Consider the following 15,432-nt stretch of genomic DNA (forward strand, 5'->3'; position numbering starts at 1 on the left):
AATTCAAACAGCAGGTTTTCAATGAAGTTTAAGTCCGGAGACTGAGATGTTGATTTTGTGGTGTGTTTGGGGTGATTGTCTTGCTGGAAGATCCACTTGTGACCAACAGTGTCCTGGCAGAGGCAACCAGGTTTTTGTCTAAAATGCCCTTGTACTTGGTAGAGCTCATGATGCCGTGGACCTTAAACAAGGGCCCCAGTACCAGTGGAAGCAAAACAGTCCCATAACATCAAATATTCGCCACCATATTTTACAGTAGGTATGGGGTATTTTCTGCATATGCATCCTTCTTTCAAGGCCAAACCGATCACACAGAGCTTTATTTTAATCTCATCTGACCATAGCACCTGGTTCCAATCCAAGTGCCAATGCCATTTAGCAAACTTCAGGTGTTTACAATTGTTGGTGGCTCACAATACAGGCTTTGTTTTATGGAAACCCTTCCAAATAGCCTTTTGGCATGGAGGTGGCGTCTAATTTTAGATTTAGAGACTTGGTGACCCCAAGATGCGACCAAGTTCTGTAACTCTCCCAACTGTGGCTCTTGGACTTTTCTTTGCCTCCCAAACCATCTTTCTCACTGTGCACGAGGACAAGAAACGCTTGTGTTCTCTTCTTATGTGATTATATTACACCTTATTTCAAATCTGATATTATTTTAATCAGATAATCTATATAATACCTTTGATTAATTTACAATCACACCTTAAAAGTACAGATTATGATTTAGTGAAAGAATATGACGAAGTAAACAATATTTATTTGCATTTGCAGATATAAAGAAAATGACAAAAATAATGTACATGATATGTTTCTTTATTTCATAAACAGAAATGGTGTCTAGACAAAAATGTCATTTATATAACACTAGCAATTGAAACGAATGAAAATGGGGTTTACACAACACTGTATTTACAATGGTTATTAAGTCATTTTAATTCATTAGGGCTGTGTAGCATTTGAAAATGAACAAGGTAAGTAGAGAATAAGCAAATAACAGTTATTTCAAATTGACAATATTAACACAAAACAGTCTTCTAGAAAAACGAGAGAGAAAAACAACTTTGTGACTACAAGCTTAAGAGTTATTACATAAAAAAATTATGCACCAAAATCTACTAATACAATAATCCATATAATCTGTGTAAAAAGCATGTAAAAAAAACCCACCTGATGCAGTTTGCTGATACAGTCATTGACCAATTATGAGAGGTATGAAGGATTTCACAGGTAGATAAGTGTGAGAAAGTCCGCACTGGTGGTTACTCAGAAATGGGGGGCGTAGGCCCCTGCATACACTCACGTCACTTGAATGTGAACTATGGCCTCTGCAAGTTCTAAGGCAAAAATCGGAGGTGCACTTGTATCCATGTAACTCTGAAACATCCCCAGCTGAATGAAAAGACAAGTTGAGGAAACACATCGTTTTCTGTTTACAAATGTAAAAACACGAAACAGTCCAATTTTAACCTACCAATTTCTATATACATGGCAAATTGAATAAACACACCTTTTTGTAAACATATTTAACTTTTCTTTTACTCCTAAAATGGTCTCAGCCTGTGCATGTAATCAGGATACCAGTATACTGTATTATAAAGTTGAGCAATTTGTGAAAAAGGAAAGTTTTGTTCATCTTTTCAAAACAACAACCCTTGGAGTTGGAGAGACAGTGTTTCTTTCACAGAAGCAGCACAGAAAAACTAAAACAAACTAAAGTTCAACTAAACGAGAAAATAACACAGCACAAAAGTGTTTTAAAAAGATAATGCATTCAATGCACCTAGCTTTACAACAAATATCCACCAACTAATAACCAAAGCCAGTTAACAAATCAAATTACATGGATTTTTTGTTGTTGTTGTGTGTTTGGCTTGTAAGGAGGGAAATCCAACTAATAACTAAACGTATTACCAAAACATAATTCAATTATTCATATTTGTACTCCAATGTACTGTGTACTCTCTGCAGTCTCTTGATGGGGTAGATCTGTATCGGGCCAAGCTCATTACACAGTATTTGCATTGGTAGAAATAAGCTTCGGGAATATAAAACCAGAGTTTAAAGCTATACTTTCACACACTCAAAGCAAAGCCAAAAACATCAAAGCAAAACAAAACCAGCTAAAGTTACAAAGGTCTGCTCCAAATTCAGAAATGGAGAAATAAAACACTTGGCACCCTGAGACGATATACAAAGAGCAATGACTGGTCCTGGTTAAAGTTAACCAGACGAATCACTGTGTGATTGAGATGATGACACAACAAGCTTATTTCACCTGGAATGCTTGGGGGGGGGGGAGGGGGGGGGGGGCCGTGCTCTAATTTCAACCACTGGCCACCATAGTAACACCACACACAGCATATCAAGCATGGAGTAGCTCTCTCAAGGCTAGAGGGCTAAGAGGTATGAACTGGACTGTCATATGACTGGAGGGAGGTGCTGCTTTAAAAACTCTTCATGTATCTGCATCCACCAACCAGCCTTTACATGAATCCAGGGGCTCTCTTGGTAGAGCAAAAAAAAAACAACGAGGAATTACAAATGTTACGTACAGTAGCCTACACACCAGAAATATGCTTGGCACTCATTGCTATCCAAAGAACATCAACAGTAATCATAATAGCATTATAAGGACATCTAAAAACAGATAGAAGGATATCTATTGGTCTAGCTTTGATGGAGGACAATATAAACTTGATGCATTTCAATACATTTCCCCCAAATTTGACATTTGTCAAAGTGTAGCCTAATGAGTGTCCTTTTCTGGTGGAACGTCATGCTTTTCACTTTTACTTCAAAAACGAGTAAGAAAAAGTCGGAATTGCATATGGATTACACAAATGTCCACTTGTATCCATCTATCTTTAGTTCTCTGTTTTGTATGTGACAATGGGGATGAATACTGTTCCACTTCAGTGATAGCATACGAATCAGAGCAAAGTGGGAAAAGAACCTCGCAAACAACAATTTCAACAGGCAATCTAGACTGGAGCCTTTAAGCAAGGATGCCGTTACGACATGCATTGTGTGTGTGTGTGTGTGTATATGTATTCATATTTGTGCGTATGCTTGTGGTTCTCTGTGTGAGACTGTATATGAGTCTAGCTACAACCTTAGGGAAAATTAGGTGTATGGTGAAATAATCAGACTAGCAAACACACTGTAAAAACACAGAGCACTCGAATACCATAAGGGGTGTTCTCAGTCAGGACTGATTGGAGAACTACATAACTGTGTCCAACAGGGGGCAGCAGAGTAACGCCAAGGGGAATTTGCAGACTCCTCCATATATACAGTTGTATTATCGCTCTATCCGACAAACTGTATAGCTTTTTGTCCTGAATTAAGTTAAAGTTATGAGCAAAGCTTTATATTCCAATTGAATTCACTCCTCTTCATAGGTTATGGCTCTATTTTCTTATATTCTGTATTTTCAAGCACATCTCTGACTGTTGAACAGATAAGAAAAGTATTTCTGTATATTTACATTATAAATGTAAATGAAATGTACATTATAAATGTAAATATGGTTAATCAACAAAAGACAGAGTAAATCATTTAGCTGAGGACTATCGTTAGAAGCAAACGTAAGCTAGACAAACTAACTAGGTAAAATATACAGGGGCATGCGTTCACATCACAGAATATGATGTTTTTAACAAATGTACAACCAGGGCAAAATTTTTACTATATCATATGATTGTTACTCAATCAGTTTTATGATGACACACACAGTGCTCTCACATGAACTGAAGTCTCAATTAGCTTATTCAATTCTTAAAGAATTACAAATATAAGACGTGAACAATCAATATTATGTCAGCTTCCTTTTAGTTAATAACCCTGTTTACTGTAGTTTTTAAAAATGTAATGTCTTCATAGAGATATTTATATCAATATTAACATTCAATACGTTTTTTTCATTTAAGTGCCAATTCAAGTGTTTCGGTATCAGACGTTTTCAGGGTTCTGAACCAGACATAAACCCTCTATGAAGTGCTATTTTAACTAGTTATAACTGAGCATCTGGTGCTGGAAGGAAAGAGCCTGAATTGAGGCCAGATTTATTGGAGAAAGTATCCTTGGTAAATATAATATACATTTTTTTTGTTTTTTTTTGGCAGACAGAATAGCTATCCCTCAGCTTGGGAAGATGTCTACCTCACACATTCCTTGACAACATTGAAACATAACAGAAATCCAAAGGGTGTCTGTGAGAGTTTTCCCCGTCATACATATAGCATCTTTAAATACTGATAAGAAGAAATAAAGCTTCCTCAAAAACACAACAAGCTGAAACTCATTTTCACATTTAAAGTGGTGTCAAAGTTTGAATGGATGTGGCTTGAGCCACTGGTTAATAACATTACTTACACTGTCCTCGCCAGCAACATCCAATTTTCATGCAAGGGGCTCTGAAATGAATGTACGCGTGTGTGCGTGTATGTGTGTGCGTGTCTGAGTGTGTGTGTGTCAAGCTGATTTCCTGAGTTTAAGAACACCCACCCTTATGGGGAATTTTCCTTTGGGCAGGAAACAGCAAAGCGAATATTTTCCCTTAGCAAAAACCCCAGTGAAAAGAAACGTCTAAGCCTCTACTTGTATAATATTACTGTGACAGTCACCATGCTCCATACTATATACATTATACGTTCTGCCCAAGCAAGCACTTGAAAGTTATCATTACAACATCCAAACACAATGGTATTGCTGATGTGTGGGAACCAGGACTGGGGTCAATTCCATTTCAATTCCAGTTCATTCAGAACGTAAACCAAACTGCAATTCCAATTTCACATTGTCCTCATCGAAAAGCCTTCAAGAGAGTTGGAATTCAGTGTACTTCCTGAATTGACTGGAATTGAAATGGAATTGACCCCAGCCCTGGTGGGAACATAGCTATTTAACCACCTGTCAAATCGTTTGTTTTTCTCTTTCGTTTCAGTGCTGCGGAAGGCAAAGGAGGAATGTTTCGGTACTGTCCGTACACATTGTTTTGCTGTACAGAAAATGCAAATGAGTGAAGCAGAAGACATTTTTGCATATGAACATTTACAGTCTAACTGCTTCATAAATCTCTCACGTACAGAAGCTGTATTCTTATTTTCATGAATCATATTGAACATTCAGAAGATTTCTTCCTGAGTTTGAATTGCCGTGACAAGGGCCACCGAGAGAGAGTGAGCGAATAAGCGGAGAGAGAGAGAGAGAGAGAGAGAGAGAGAGATAACACAGAGAGCGAGAGTGTTAAGAGGTAGAAATAGATTGATAGAAAATAGCCGGAGTAGGAGAGCGATCGGGAGAGAGACATAGAGAGAGAGAGAGAGAGAGAAACAGAGAGAGAGGAGAGAGACAGGGAGATAGAAACTGTAGTTTGATCCGAGAGACAAAGAGAGCTGTTGTTAGGTCCATTGAGGTTTGTATTGAAGATGTGATCTTCGCCCGTCCCTGTGAGTAGACTGTAATACATGGATAAAGAACACTGTGGAGATCGCTGCCTGCCCGGTCACGGTGTAGCACCATTGTAAGAGGAGTATTGTGTGAGAAGTTCCCACTCTGTCATGGTTACAGAGAGGAGAATACCCGGAGAACAGTATTGCTGCTCTTAAGACAACTGTAGTGTCAACCTTTAAAAAGACAACCAAAAAGACATACAAACAAAAAAAACTTTTTCAAAGAACACTGGCCAAGGCTGACCACCTCAACAACCCCGAGAAAGGGGTTTGTCAGAAGAAAATCAAAACTAAACATGAAATAATAAGAACACAGATATTAAAACCACCGTTTACTGAGCACAGTCCTTTCTCGGCTGTTCGTCAGTTGTACATTTATCAGTCATTTCCTGGCAGAAGTCTACCGTCACTGTCTGATTGGACTGTTCATTCAACGAGAGCCCCGCCTCCATGTATAACCTCGTCTCCTGGCCTTCCGCCTCGTTGCTGCCCGCCCCCGCGTCAGCCCCATTCCCCATGACCAAGTCAGGCTCGCTCTCTGAGGGCCCGGGGGACTTGAGGAAGCTGGGCTCCGGGGTGGCTGAGCCGGAGCGGTTGGTGAGGTCAATGCTGTTGGAGGCGGCATTGCCGGCAATGTCGGTGGTGTTGGTGCCGGGCTTCAGGACCGGGCAGTAGTGGTTCAGGGACTGGACCTGCTCGGGGCTCAGCTGCACGTCCCTGCACACTTCCTGGGACAGACAGGAGAAGTTCTCCCACAGCTCACCCATGCACTCCTTCAGCTGGTTCCTCTCCGTCAGCAGCTTGTCCTTCTCGTTCACCTGGTGGACACACAAGGAAATATTGGGACTAGTGTCACGAGCTGTGGTCTGACAAGGAGCAAAGAGACATGCAGTGCATACTGTGATGCCCTTTGACACTGCAGCTGCACAGTCGATGTTCTATTACCGCTTCACACTACCTGTAGCAGCGCGACATGGATACATTACTACATGCCATTCACCTCTTCGTATCAACATAAAAGAGTTCACATGACCTAGCTTTGTTGCTTGCTCACTGAGCTTATATTAAACAATGCATGCTTTTGATAAGGTTTGTGATGAGCGAGCATTTCCAGGATGCTGTGTGCACTGAGGGTAACACGGGACCAGGTGGTGGAAAGCGGTTTGAGATGATGAAATTGTTCTCATATCCTAGGATGCTGCCGGGCGACATCGAGGGGAAGGACTGTCAGTCCACTGTGGAGTGTAAAGCACTCGCGTGTGTGTGTGTGTGTGTATATGTGTGTGTGGCTGACACACACAACACATCAAAGGCCCGCAGCTCCACCCCCATCATGGAACAAAAGCACACTGGCTGCCTGTGAGAGACCACCTGCCGCGACGCCACGGAAACGTGGGGGCGAGGATGTAGGAAGAGAGACATACTCTTCATATTGTTCCCCCTACACACATTGCTGTACTTTGACAGCTTGGCAGCTGGAGGACAGTCGGCCGGCGTGAAAGTGCTGACACGGTGTTGATGTAATTAATATCACTCTATCCCAAGGTAATGCTTGTTGCACTGTCAACATATTTTTCTTTTTTGAATGTATTTTTATTTAACTAGGCGACTCAGATAAGAACAAGTTCTTATTTTACAATGACGGCCTACCCCCGGTCAAATCCGACCCTAACCCGGACGACGCTGGGCCAATTGTGCGCCGCCTTATGGGACTCCCGATCACGGACCAGTTGTGAGACAGCCCGGGATTTAACCAGGGTCTGTAGTGACGCCTCTAGCACTGAGATGCAGTGCCTTAGACCGCTGTGCCACTCAGGAGCCAACAGTTATCATTAGTCCAGGGAGAGAACGGTACTATATAGACGTCACATGGTTCTACTACTTTACATGCCAGCAGGTCCACACACTATGTGCTGTAGTACTGTATGCGCCAGAGGAGGCTGGTGGAAGGAGCTGTAGAAGGACGGGCTCGTTGTAATGGCTGGAATGGAATGAATGGAACGGTATCTAACACATCAAATGTATAGAAACCACATGTTTGACTCCATTCATTTCATTCCAGCCATTACAATGAGCCCGTCCTCCTATAGCTCCTCCCACCAGCCTCCTCTGGTGCGCACAGTATATCTATGAGAGAGACATGGCAAGAGACACACTCACCAATTTTCTGATCTCGCACTCCAGGTTCATGATACAGTCAAGCTTCCTCTTGCGACAGCGCTGCGCCGCGATGCGGTTCTTACTCCGCCGCCGGACGTCATGGATGAACTCCAGCTGCTCTGAGGTCAGTTTGTGCATTTTTACCATCATTTGGAAGTCGTTCCGTGGAAGATTTGTGATTTGATCTACAGGGAAAGGAAGCTTAACCTGCAAATCAAGAAATTACAAATGACTTTTCACATCCGACGTGATACAGCGTTCACTTTTGAATTGAATACGGAATGAACATGAACGTGAACGAACATGTAACAGTTTGACGAAACCTTGCTGATTAGACTTTTATGCACATGTCAAAAAAACGGTCAGCCACATTTTACCACAAGATGGTGCCAGAGCGCCGTCAGGACCAGAAATAGAGAACGTGACTTACATACAAAGCCTTCAGCACTCTCTCTCTCAACCTGAAATATTGAACATCGTGTAACCTATTCTAGTGCAGAGGGGGATAACATGATCCAAGAAATGAGTGTCTCGCCATCTGTCCCTGCTAGCTTGGAGAGGTGCCAGCATGACAGATCGAGGAGGGACAGGCAGGGACTTGTCACCCCCCATCCATAATGGTGTCAGGTGATATCTGTAGGGCATGATATGTAACATCTATACTAGGGGTAGGCAACTAGATTCAGCCATGGGACGTTTTTTTGTCGGAGAGGATGGTTGGATGAACGGAACATAATTATAATCATTTGTACACTGCAAATTGACCCCCAACTAAGCCCAAAAATAGATTGTATTTGACAATAACAATCATTTCATAAGTTGAATAACATTGAGACACGATCACGTGTCTCTTTTTCTATTCATGGGAATACTTGGGAACAGATTTCCTGAATTTATTAACACATTTGTTGCTGAATTCCTGGTGATTTGACAGTCTTTTTTGACCCAAAACACTACAAACTTTAGGGGAGGGAGGCAAACAAATATAATCTTGCAGGCCAGTTCTATACTATCAACCTACAATAGTCCACAGGCACTGCAGAACAAAAGAAACACGCAAAGCCATACTTTCTTTGACACCTTCAGTCACATAGTGCAACACTAATCCGGAGAAAAATCATTGGCAATAAAATACAGATAATTGCAAAATCACAATACATTATTTCCATGGATTTGCTGCCAATATCCACGAGGGTGTGATTTTTTCCTCCCACAAAACATCTATAGATTGCCTGATTCTTTCTGTTCCCTTAGGTGCTGACAAACCTTCTGATACCGACATTTCCCAGCGGTACCTCACAGCACCAGGGAGCCGTAGCAGAGTAGCTGGGGGGGGGGGGGGAGTAAGGAGAGAAAGAAACAGGATGGCAGAGAGAGAGAGGCGAGGAGGAATAACAAAGAGCCAGGGGAAGACAGCCAGAGAGCTTTTGCCAAGATGAGATGAGCTGCTGCTCTCTTCCGCTCTGCTCTCTCTCCCCGCGGCTGCCTCTCTGGAGCACGTCAAGAACAAAGTCAAACGCCGAGGAAGGATAGGGGGGAGGGAGGGGTGAGGAGAAACGTCTCCCCGTTCTCTCTGTACCTGGCTGCTGAACCAGGGCCAGATGGAGAATCCAAAAGCCCCTCGTGACTGCAAACTGAGCCCCACCAAAACAGAAGACTTGAGGACAATGGACTGGGCTGGAGCCTGCTTACACTCCCTCAAGCTACTACTACACACACACACACACACACACACACACACACACACACACACACACACACACACACCACAGTGAGCCGAGATATACGGCATCACCTGGGGTAAGTGCTGCACTTCAAGGGACAAAGCAAGGTGCCTATTCACGAGCACATCGGAATCACTCTCCATTGAAGAGCAAATCTAGATGTCAATTTATCCCGGCGAGACAGGCTTGAATTTCCTCATTAGAAGCCCTCAGTCCTCCGAGCCGTTGAGCCTACTTCTCATCTGGCCGCTGCATGCAGACACATGAATAAATAATGGGAGGAGATTTCAAGGCCACACTAGGCCCTGCGGGCTCCCTCCCACTACCAGCCAGGGTATGACAGTAGCTACAGAGAGAATGAAGGCAGGAAGAGAGGGAGGGCAATGGAACACATCCACATCCTGCCTGCTCTATGTGATCTAAAAACAAACAGAAGATGACTCTGCCGGTGATGATGGCCCCATTAAGCGCCATCTAATAACCACTAGTTATAGAGGTCTATGGAGTGACCAGACAGATGTACTGATGAGGGAGCTCTTTCCCTGAGACAGGCTGGGAGAGGGAGATGTACAGATACCTCTCCACGGCGAGCGACCTTGTAATGTTCTTTTCTTTTTTCTTCCCGGCAGTGGCGTTCGGCACGCTGAAGGGGTATCTAGGATATATTTAGTGGCTCCACCAGGAGAATCAGTCCAGCAGCAGCTCTGACGGCAGTCATAAATTCAGACCCAATGGGTTCTGGATTCTCACTAACTTTCTTTTCCGCCCCTTCCCCCTTCTGTCTTTCCTTCCTCTCCTCTTTTCCCCTCTATTCCCCCCAGACTCAATCTTTCTCTGGGTCACTATGCTGCAAATAGGTCCAGAGTGAAAAGTAGGGCTTATCTGTTACCCGGGCGGCACTGTTTGTGCAGTGCCTCTTTACCCTACTTCCCTCTCCCCTCAGACACACAGAGAGAGGCTGGGCATCTGGCTGCCTGCAGGTCCAGACTTGGGCCGAGCCTTAGGAGTCAGATGGTGGGGCGGCCCGACGATGACGGCTAATGCCTGGGGTCAGTGGGTTCTGTACAGCCTGACTGCCAGTCCTAATCTGTAGGTTTGGTGACCCACGTTGAGCCCTGGGAGGGAGTTTAACGCTGCAGCGTACTGTGCAAGAGAGAGGCATGCAAAGCCACCTACTACTGTGTTCCTTCCTAGCTATTGACACAAGCCCTGAGGCAGTAAATACAGATGTAGGATCTTAATCTGATCACTCTTTTGTTGCTGAGAATTTGGAAATGCTAATTTGTAGTGTATTCAAGATTTAAAACGGCTTCTAAAGTTTGTAATTTCCACTTTAAAATGTCAGACCTGATTTCCCCTAACACATATTTTTTATCAACCCCTACAAAAAATGTCCATTAATTATAATGTACATAATAATCCACATTTCCTGGCTCAAATTAAGATCCTACATCTGTACTTCCAATTTTCAGAGCAATTTTTACTGAAAGGTGAAGCAATTGACTAAAATGGCCATGCACTGTGAATTGTTTTTCAGGTCTAACCGTCTCCCACTAGCTATTCCTGATTTCTATAGCGCTGCTATTGTGACTGTGGCTCTGTCTCTGCATCAAAAAGAGACCGTAATCTGGTGAGTACGATAAACATGAAATGTGAACACTAGCGTCTTTCTATGTTGATTATACACTACGTGCTCCCAGTTACACAGTGATAAATCACTTGTTGGTTTATAATGTGATTACAGAGCATTATGCGTCCTATGAAGATCTGGGAGAAGATCATGTTGTTACAGAACTCTGTTTAGTATCGTATTGCTTTTTCTACCGTAAACAAACGCTGTTGCCGGAACCCCCTATGAGAGACGAGTTAGAGAGGCTCTGTGGTGAAGAGATGGGCTGTGTGTCTGTGGGTACTGTTACTCCAGGATGCCAGGTCCCAGGGGATGGAAGGCAAAGTGGCAGCACCCCAGCTGGCTTTAAAGCTGACACAGAGCCTGTTGGATCTCAGCTGCCAGCCCCAGCATCCCACCGTTCCCCGCTGGGCACAACAACAGCCTGACTCTGTCTGCACACAAGACAAATAACGAAACCTAAAAAAAAAAATCAAAAAGGCTGCACCAAATCAGTATAATGTGGTTTACACTGTATGCCCCAAATTATTGAGACCACAGATGCATCATAACAAGGGTGGAGCAAGGAGTTTTTTTAAAAAATTTTTTTTACTGTAGACTATAATAGAAATAACAGAAGTGATATTTAGGTTTGTGCGCTTCCTGTGTCACACGTTCATTCAGGGGTTAACGTTTGGTGGTGGGCGAGATAGGAAACGTTGTGCTGCTAATATACCAACTCTACTTCCCTATCACTCCCACCTCACTCTCAGATCAATATTTGCAGCATACTGTGACCAGACAGTAAGACTGAGCTTAACGCCTACACAGGGAGAGAGATAGCGTGTGAGAGAGAGAGAGAGAGAGAGAGAGAGAGAGGAGAGAGAGAGAGAGGGGGGGAGAGAAAGAGAGAGAACAAAAGAAAGAAAGAAAGAAAGAAAGAAAGAAAGAAAGAAAGAAGAGAAAAAGAAAGAAAAAGAGAGAAAAAGGTCTCAGCTCTTTAATTCTCCTTAATCACTGTGAATTCCATCTCCTTAATCACTGTGAATTCCATCTCCTTAATCACTGTGAATTCCATCTCCTTAATCACTGTGAATTCCATCTCCTTAATCACTGTGAATTCCATCTCCTTAATCACTGTGAATTCCATCTCCTTTATCACTGTGAATTCCATCTCCTTAATCACTGTGAATTCCATCTCCTTAATCACTGTGAATTCCATCTCCTTTATCACTGTGAATTCCATCTCCTTAATCACTGTGAATTCCATCTCCTTAATCACTGTGAATTCCATCTCCTTAATCACTGTGAATTCCATCTCCTTTATCACTGTGAATTCCATCTCCTTTATCACTGTGAATTCCATCTCCTTAATCACTGTGAATTCCATCTCCTTAATCACTGTGAATTCCATCTCCTTAATCACTGTGAATTCCATCTCCTTTATCACTGTGAATTCCATCTCCTTAATCACTGTGAATTCCATCTCCTTAATCACTGTGAATTCCATCTCCTTAATCACTGTGAATTCCATCTCCTTTATCACTGTGAATTCCATCTCCTTTATCACTGTGAATTCCATCTCCTTAATCACTGTGAATTCCATCTCCTTAATCACTGTGAATTCCATCTCCTTTATCACTGTGAATTCCATCTCCTTTATCACTGTGAATTCCATCTCCTTAATCACTGTGAATTCCATCTCCTTAATCACTGTGAATTCCATCTCCTTTATCACTGTGAATTCCATCTCCTTAATCACTGTGAATTCCATCTCCTTAATCACTGTGAATTCCATCTCCTTTATCACTGTGAATTCCATCTCCTTTATCACTGTGAATTCCATCTCCTTAATCACTGTGAATTCCATCTCTGCTTCCTCCTCTGTGGGTGTAGAGTGCAAAAACATCGGCTGGTGTGGTGTACTGGGTTCCGTATTCACAAAGCGTGCTGATCTAGGATCAGCTCCCCACTGTCCACATAATTGTATTCATTATGATCTGAAAAGGCAAAACTGATCGTAGATCAGCACTCACTCCTCTGAGACTCTTTATGAATCCGGGCCATGGTCAAAGTTACAGAGGGGCCTCTCCTGACCCTATTGACTGATTCACTATGTATGATGTTGTCCAGCTGGGAAGCAGTAGAAATACAGTTAAGGTGTAAAATTGTGGCAATTAAAAAGTTAGCCCAGAGTAGTGTAGTGTCTGCTATGTGTGAGGGTGTTGCTAATGTGGCTACCAGATGTGGGCTCATATGCAACTCCCTCTAACCTCAGTTCTGGGAGCAGCCAGGAGACCTTGTTTGACTCGGACTACCTTGAATGACTATTGCCTCCCTCTGCCAGACTAGCCTCCAGTTTAACAACTTCCTTCCCTGTCAGAATTCATTGTTCCCAGCGCTGGGGCTGCAGCTATTTTCAACAACAGCAGCGTTGGGCGCTTGCCTGGCTAGCTCTCCCTGAGTGGGGCCCGGTCTGCCTGTCATTTGCTCTGCAAATACACAGAGGGAGAGGCATGGCAGAGCCCTCCCTGGACGCGAGCTGTGTTTGTTTGTACAGCCGACTCACTGGGGGGAATAAGGAAAAGAGGGCCCCAGGAAGCATGAGGTAGCAGTTTTGTTGCCAGATAAAGCTGGAGGAAAAAGCACGGCGGGATTTGGCCCCACGCTGAGGCTCCTTATGTAAATGCTCTCCTACGCGTCCATCCATAAGAACATGTAATAAACCAAACAGCACTACTGAGAGAGGTTCTCTCACACACAGCAGCATCTGAGACCAAGCAGAGTCAGCCAACCTCATTCATAATCCATCTTATCAGCAGCATCTGAGACCAGGCACAGCCAGCCAGCCTCATTCATAATCCATCTTATCAGCAGCAGGCAGATATAACTCCATGCGGGTCAATAGAGGTCTGACCAGGGGAGAACGACTGCCCCCTCTCATTGAAGCCACGGCAGTTCAAGGCCGACCGTGGCACTGCAGGCATTGTTAGCAGAAAACAGGATCCCCCCATTATAGTGAATGTAAGAATGGAAATCTTCATGGTCAATAATTGTGTAAAAAAAAAAATACAAATGAAGACAATCACGGTACCAATAATTGCTTCTAATACACCAGATGTTTGTCCTTGAAACAATCATTTTTTAATTGCACAAAGAAGAAATTACAAGGGTAATTTAGTTGCTAATGGCAGCCTGCAGTACCCCGGGCGGTCTTCAACTTGAGTTACTCCATGAGAGGGGGCAGCACTGAGCTAGCCTGCAACGTCACTTCCTGGAGTAGCTCAAACTGAGCATGTTATGTCTCCATGAGACGCCATCTTATCCGACTTCATTTGGCTTCAATGCGCTATTGAGTCTTCACATAGGAATGAATGGTGTCACGTGATGAGTGACTTTGTCCATTCATATATACAGTCATTGGATCTGACAGTGGATATTGTGCGCTGCTAATCGACTGCCTACAATAGAGTGTAGTGTGTGTTCCATACACTCTTTGACTCGTACAAGATAACAAAGGGAACTGGAAATGTCTGAAGAGTCATTTTGGGGCTGCTTTTCTCTTCCTCGACAGCTCTAACGCTGTAAATTACAATTGTCTATAGTAGAGCACTCAACAGTCCTTCAAACGGCCCATAAATCACTGGGTGTGGGTGCCACTAAGGTAATAATTACACATTACTGCTAGGGCTGTTAATCTCTCTGTTTGTGCACAGAAGAAGTGCCTGACTGGATTCTTTCCACAGTCCCTGTCATGTGGCTCCAACACCTGCGAAACAGGGACTAGGCTCTGTGAATCTGATCGCCATGGCAACGCACCCGTTTCTCTCTCTCTCTCTCTCTCTCTCTCTCGGCTCCCTGCGCACTTCAAGGTCTTAGGCTGAGAAGCGGCGAGCCTTTATCTTCCAGGCAAAGGGAAAACACGTCTGCTTGCAACAAAAGCAAATGCTACGGATGCAATAGCTTCAAGATGAAGTTAGAGGCATCAGAGGCGTTCTGTATGAAGAAAGAAAGGATCATTTTACATTTCCTTTTGATGGAACAAAACAGCTTTCATCCTGATTATAATTGTACACCTGACGAGGCTGTATTCTATTTATCCTTAGTGATCTCACAGTAAACAACAACAACATCAACGACAACAACATCAGGGCTGTTCTGCAGTCAGCCTGGAGGACATCGGTTGTCTGGCCAGATGGATTAGGGGATGATTAGGGGATTGGCCATCCATCCTTGTCAGCAGCACGCCAGGCGCTGCAGGATGCAGTCTCATCATGACACAACGCGGAGCAGCCCCCACCAAACCACGTGCACAATACAGCTACATCCTGTTTCATTACGCTGCTATTGTCCGATCGCTATCGCAAACATACTGTATATGCTTTATAGCTGTGTATAACACAACATAGCCTACCTTGCGTATATCTGTCACATACATTATAAGCTATATTTGTTTATAATACAACAAAGGCTACTTTCACCT

General features: G+C 43.4%; 1 protein-coding gene across 3 annotated transcripts in view; it reads right to left on the reverse strand.

The window, feature by feature from the left end:
* Window positions 1–800: 800 nt before the first annotated feature.
* The window catches only part of LOC106607718 (transcription regulator protein BACH2), a 104,793-nt gene continuing 90,161 nt past the window's right edge, over window positions 801–15,432 (reverse strand). For all 3 annotated transcript variants that reach the window (XM_014204974.3, XM_014204973.3, XM_014204975.3), the window contains exons 4-5: window positions 7,617–7,823; window positions 801–6,274 (exon numbers count right to left, since the gene is read on the reverse strand). In XM_014204974.3, the coding sequence (XP_014060449.1) occupies window positions 5,789–6,274; window positions 7,617–7,823 (693 nt within the window). In that variant the 3' untranslated portion in view covers window positions 801–5,788. The remainder of the gene's footprint in view (window positions 6,275–7,616; window positions 7,824–15,432) is intronic.

This window comes from Salmo salar, chromosome 06 (genome assembly GCF_965601325.2).
Source record: "Salmo salar chromosome 06, fSalSal1, whole genome shotgun sequence".
Taxonomy (NCBI): domain Eukaryota; kingdom Metazoa; phylum Chordata; class Actinopteri; order Salmoniformes; family Salmonidae; genus Salmo; species Salmo salar.